General features: G+C 47.9%; 1 protein-coding gene across 1 annotated transcript; it reads right to left on the reverse strand.

Moving 5' to 3' along the window:
- Window positions 1–938: 938 nt before the first annotated feature.
- Window positions 939–2,585, reverse strand: TLCD2 (TLC domain containing 2). Its single transcript, XM_006891021.1, has 4 exons — window positions 2,410–2,585; window positions 2,118–2,200; window positions 1,859–1,941; window positions 939–1,388 (listed from the first exon to the last, which is right to left on the reverse strand). The coding sequence occupies exons 1-4, from the start codon at window positions 2,583–2,585 to the stop codon at window positions 939–941; spliced, it is 792 nt and encodes a 263-aa protein (XP_006891083.1).
- Between the last annotated feature and the right edge of the window lie 3,415 nt (window positions 2,586–6,000).

The raw sequence follows: 6,000 nt of genomic DNA on the forward strand, positions 1-6,000 counted from the left end.
TGTTCTAGCTGCAGATGGTGGAGTCTTTCCCCCTGAGAAAGAATGCAGTAGAAGTGGCAGGGGAAGGAGGGCTGTGGGTAAATCCCAGAAGTGGGTCAGCTATTCCTTAATCCCTCTGAAGCCAAGAGGGAGTGTCCCTTCACAGACTTCTGTCTCTGCCCTCATTCTTCCATGAAAGTCTCGGCCTCTGAGGATCTGACATTGGGCATCAAGGAGAAGTGTCCGAGTCCCTCCTATGGCTTTGGACTTTAGAACTGTGCTGAGAGACTTAGCCTCATACTGATCCCTCTTTAAATCAGTAAAATATGGCCAAAAGAAAAAGCCAGTTGCTGGACATAGTAGGTCTAAGAGTAGGCCCAAATACAACTGCATGGCACTGAGAACCTGTAATATCAGCAGCAATTGCTGCAAGGTTCTTTTGTCTCTTGGCAACTATTCTTTCTATCCCCATTAGCTGTAGATGGTATCTGTGCTCCCACAGTCAGAATTTGGTCATAGGTTAAGTCACTCTTCCATCTGACTCCTCTACCTTTACAGCAGAGCCCTCTTACTCTAGTGGAACTTTAGCTTTCCTAATCTAGCTCTGTACTAACCCTGTACAAAAGGTTTCTGTTCCCTTTGGCAGCTTCTTCCAGCTTCATACTTTCTCCTCCACATAAGTGGTATGATGGGCTGTACCTCTTGAGTTAGTCTACTGGAAAAAGTGGTTATTTGATGATAGAATCTAGTGAACAATATCCCAGGTTACGGCTCACCCACAAACATCAGCTTTTCCTCTCAGATCCTAGGAACTGAGTTAGCTAGAAGAGAAACTGACACACCAAAAATTCAGTTTAGTCCATATCCGAATGGAGGCATGTCCATTAAATACCACCAATCTCCCTGTCCTGGCCCCACCTACACCAGGGCTGTGGAAAAGAAGGTGGTGGCATCTCTCGCTAGTCTTTCAGGTTGAGAGTGGAATTGTCTCTGGGCTTAGGCCTGGCAAGCTCACCATCACATGTTCTGGTCCTCTTGTGCCCAGCAGTGGGTGGATGGGGCCGAGATCGCAGAACATCGTTGACCAGGAGGCGGACACCCAGTATGATGCTCATGACCCCTACCACGACCAGCCCTGTCCCACCAAGGAGAACCAAAGCAGGAGGCACACGGTGACTGTGCCAGAAAAGCCACAGACTCAGCCACCCTAATGGCGCCAGTCGGAAGAGGGCTAGGGTGGCCAGGGTGGCCCAGCTGGCCACACTGAAGGCCAGGGATGGGGCCTGGTGAGAAAGTAGCAGCAACTTGCGCAGGTGCATGCAGGCAGAGTTCAGCTCCAGGAGGAGAGAGATCATGGAGAAGCCCACGTAGTGGCCAGACAGAACAGCGGTGCTGAGGCAGCTAATCACCTGCAAGCCAGAGTTAGAAGTCAGGAGACCTTTCAGGTGCATCCTCACATGGTGTCTCAATAGCCCAGGCCCTCGGATAGGATTCCCAGGTATTTTGGGGGTGGCACACAAATACCTTTATGACCTTTATACTTACCCTTACTGCAAAGAATGACCCTTCGAAGTTAGGCTAAAGTTAGGAAGCAGCCTGTGTATATGTCTATCTCCCAATTACCATGACCCTACCCCTACTCCTTCATTCTGGTCAATGCTTTTGCAATCACCTGGACATCCAAACCAGATCTAGTCTCCTTAAGCAGTGGTCAGATTCCCAGCTGTGGAAGCCCCCTCTCCCTCACCAATTCAATCCAAGGCCATTTGGGGTCACAGGCTGTCTGAGTAGCCAGAGAACAAAAAGATGAAGAGAGATTGTGGACTTCAAGCTGGGTGTGCCTCCCTCCCTGCCTGTCTCTGTCCCTTTGGAGGCTCACCACCACATGGTGACAGAGTAGGTCCCAGGCCTGACCCAGGGTCTGATTCTGCAGTATATCAGCTCCATCCGCCAGGAAATAACCTGTGAGCACGGGAGGAGAGAGAGGGCATTAAACTTAGAGAGGAATCCCTCTTTTTCCCAGTTCTTTGATGTTCCTCAATAAAGCCACTAAATAATATTTAACCTCCCATAGAAAAAGAGCGAAGGGGCCCTGAAATGACTGTTGGAAGGTTGCCCAGTCTTTCACCTAGACTCACCCACAGATACAGCCACGAGTGCCAGGGCCCAGGGCGGGTGGCCATGAATCGGGTCGGTAAACATCTTAGGGTACAGCGACAGCCTTGGGGGGGGGAGACGGAGGAGCCACGGTCAGCATTCCGCAGACTCCGAGCTCATTTTTTCCTTGGACACACCCTCCCACCAGTCCACGCTTCCATCTTTCTAACTCTGAAGGTCTCAAAATTGATTCCACAAAGATCCCACTGGACTTTTAACCTCAGCCTTCTCTCTCTCACCACCCGGTGCCTCCCGAACTCCCAAATCCCGCACCCGAGCAGCGCCAAGACCCCTGTAAGCAGACTGTGCACAAAAGAGACAAAGATGTTCCGCCACTTCCATCGGTCCTGCGCCGCAGGTCCAGGCGCGGACAGCAGTTGCATCCCCCAGTGCAGTCCCCGGAACGCAGCGAAGGACACGCCCGTCACGAGGAGTCCCGAGGGCGCCATGGTGTGCCGGTCCCGCTAGGTCCTGACCAGTCGGTTGGCCCCTGGGCTCTGAGCACCAGCACATCCAACGCCCCCTGCGGCGGCTGCGAAGTGGCTTCCCCCCTGGGCTGGGTCCCTGGGCTCCCGCGCCGGCCCCACCCGCGGAATTGGTTGTAACTTTTCCCGGGATCGGTCACGCCCCCAATCTCTCTGCCGCGCGGTGATTGGAGCAGCCTCAGGGCTAACACCCCTGGAGCCATGGCAATTGACCGCGCGTCCCGCCCTAGCGGGGAACCAAGGCTTAGGGTTCCTTTGGACAAAGCCCTGCAACTTTGGGTCTCAAGTGGACATTCTGGCGGTCGCTGGGAGTCTCCTCGTAATTCCAAATGTCCCCAACTCCACACAGAAATTAATTACTAGCTAATCTCACCTGATTTTCCGGGGCCCCAGCCTATGACCTTTCAACTTTTCTGTATTTCATAACCTCTCACTTGCTGATAGCCCCTCCCACCTACCAGCACAGCCTTTAGGACAGAGGCGAATGTCACACACTCTCCCACTTACTTGATTTGCCACCATGCTGCTTTTAGCCCGCTATCAATTGTCGGAAAAGGGAGAGCTCAGTTTTATGGAGTAACCAAGCGTAATCTCCCTCATAATTTCCATACTTACAACACAGACCACAACTCCAGGAGCTTGTCTTCTTTCATATTGTCTCCATCATGGAACAAAAAGCCCCCATTTTGGAGCAGCCACCCACTGGGGGAACTCCCTCACTTCCTTACAGAGGAGTCTTTTTTTAAAAGGAAAGCTGCAAATGGAAATCACTTGTCACCACAGTGCTGAAAAGCACTCCTTTGTCAAGGTTTGGGATCTGCTAGGTAAGTAAAAGCTCTTCTAGTTTAAAGGGGCAAAAAGGGAGGTCACACAGGGTCACCAGGTGGGGACAGAATCAGAAGAGAAAAGCAAAGAATTATCCTGCCTTCTGCAATGGGACTGTGAGGATCCCAGAATCCTTCAGACAATCCCAGGAGGAAAATTCTCTTCTAGACAACCATGTACAGGGTGGCAAGCTTTTACTGCTCTTTTTAAACTCTATACCTCTTTAGTGGGCTGACAGGCAGCAATTCAAAGTTTATTTCTTGTGAGAGTGTATTCCAGCTACTCTAAAATAATCAAGCTTATAAATTATAGTCACCTCTCCTAAGAAAACATTCCCATAACTTACTTCCTCCATCAGAACCTACTAAGAGCAACAGGCCAGGATACTCTTCCACTCATCTAAACCCACCTTTCCAAAGACTGTAAAAATTACATGGATTTTTTAAAAAATAATTTTATTATAAGCGGTACATGATTAATGTAGAAAATTTGGAAGTTACAGGATAACACAAATAATACAATTACCATTACTTTATTCCACATTTTGGATTGTGTCCTCAGTCTTTTTAAAAATCATTTTTATTTATACAAATATTTTTAAAAATAAAATTGAGATTCCCATAATGCACACTTTTTGTAACTATTTTAATACTGAAAGAACATTTTTCTTCCTAGTCAGATGTTATTCTACATGACTTTTAATGTAGTAGTAATGTAGGCTACACAGTACTCCACCATCTGGTTAGATACACAATAATTTACTTAAGCAATCCCCTATTGCAAATTTTCATTACAGCAGAAAAAAATGAATTCCCAAACAGTTGCTTCCCATTTATCTCTATTGCAATCCTGAGATGAACATCTTATACTGAAATCCATAATTGTTTTCTTAGGATGGATTCCCAAATGTTGAATTACTTACTAGGTCAAAGACCTTGAGAACTTTTTGGCTGTTTGATCCATTTTACCAAAATGCTATTCAAGTAGATTGTCCCAATTTACAGCCCCATATGAAATGTACGGGAGTGTCATTTCCGGACTCCTTTCCCAATGCTAAGTCTTCTTTTTTCTGTTATAGTTTGATAAGGGAAAAGTGCTTTCAGGTCTATCTGCTTTTAATCACTAATGAATCAAACACATTTCCCCCATGGTTTTCTTTTAAGAATTTCCTGTACACATCCTTTTCCAGCTGGCTCTTACTTTTTGAACCACTCATTTAAAAATTACAGGGAGGAGGTAGAAGCAGGAGGGTGAAGCCACAGGATGGTTTATTTAATATGGTTCCACACACTGGGGAGGCAGAGACACTGGAGAGACGTGCTGAGTAAAGCAGGAGATGGCTAGAAGCTTGTCCTTGATAGAAGTTAGCTGCCTTCCCTTCTCCTGGCGTTTATGACCTCAAGGGGCTTCCTCTGTGTAGTGCTTGGGCAGCACCCTGTGCTCTCCAAGCCTGGTCCTTCATTGGCCTTCTGCCTGCCTCTGTGTTTCCAGGCTGGCCCTCCACACCTCTGCTCCATGGTGGGTCAGGATGATAGGGCCACAGGCGCAGGGCTGGAGAGACACTGTGGCCAATGAAGTAAGGAGGGGGAGAAAGGAAGGAAGCAATGTCGAGGGACAGAGCAATCTTTGATGCTGCCTCAGTCTCCCCACCCAATCTCCCACTATCCCACACACAGGTCACCCCCTTTTAGCCTAGGCTGCAGAATGGCTGTGTTCAGTGGTCTATCCTCCCTTAAACCTTTTCATTTCCCAGTTCGAAGAAACTAACCACTCCCTCTGAACATCTCCTTTCCTCCAACAGAATAAAGTTTCCAGGAGCCTCAGAACTTGGCTGCCGTCAGGCAGAGAATCTGCTGCCAAAGCCAAATGACATCAGAGCCTGATCCCAAGAATGAGACTGGATCAGGAATTGAGAGGCAATAGGGCTTCAGTGCCTGAGGCCTCAAAAGTATCAGTCCTACAGCTCATCTTCCCTAGTGGTTGGAGGAGATAATTTTCTGCCTGCACAGGCCTAAACAGTCTCACACACAATCCTGGAAGTAGCAATGCATCAACTGTAACCCCACCTGAGGCTGTGGGCCTGCGCACAGGTGATGGGACACCTGTGACCATATTTGCATAGAAGGAAGTCTGCATAGTGATAGTGCTCCCGGGAGCCCTTTGCAATATCCTATTCCTGACCCCCACCAGTTCTGAGAGATCCTGGAGTTACGGTCAAAGGTGTGAGGCAAGCAAGAACATCAGCTTATATGAAAAGCTGTTTTATTTCCATCCACAGGAGCTAAGACAGCAGGTTCTGAATTTGTTAGACTGGGCTTCAGTCTCTCATTGTAATTTCTCATCTCACAGTGAAAAAAGTTTAGGCTAGAGGTCTCAGGATCTAGATGTAAATGTGTACCTCAGAACCTAACCTGGGCCAGTCTAAGGAAATACAGAGAAAGGTAAGATAGGAGTTTCAGAATCTTTTCTTTCTGAAGCACATACTTATTTTTGGATCACACTTGAAAAATCCAGAAAGGAAGATTGGGACATAAGGAAGGAGGATCAAGAAAGA

Source organism: Elephantulus edwardii, unplaced genomic scaffold (genome assembly GCF_000299155.1).
Source record: "Elephantulus edwardii isolate Elephantulus edwardi_28Jun2011 unplaced genomic scaffold, EleEdw1.0 scaffold00094, whole genome shotgun sequence".
Taxonomy (NCBI): Eukaryota; Metazoa; Chordata; class Mammalia; order Macroscelidea; family Macroscelididae; genus Elephantulus; species Elephantulus edwardii.

What these genes read in the sequence shown, in the direction of transcription:
- TLCD2 (XM_006891021.1), bottom strand. Translation starts at nt 2,585, where the DNA reads ATGGCGCCCTCGGGACTCCTCGTGACGGGCGTGTCCTTCGCTGCGTTC. An exon ending in GGGGTCTTGGCGCTGCTCGG is followed by an intron (nt 2,201 to 2,409) that starts GTGCGGGATTTG and finishes CCCCCCCCCAAG; the next exon opens with GCTGTCGCTGTACCCTAAGA. An exon ending in ACTCGTGGCTGTATCTGTGG is followed by an intron (nt 1,942 to 2,117) that starts GTGAGTCTAGGT and finishes CCGTGCTCACAG; the next exon opens with GTTATTTCCTGGCGGATGGA.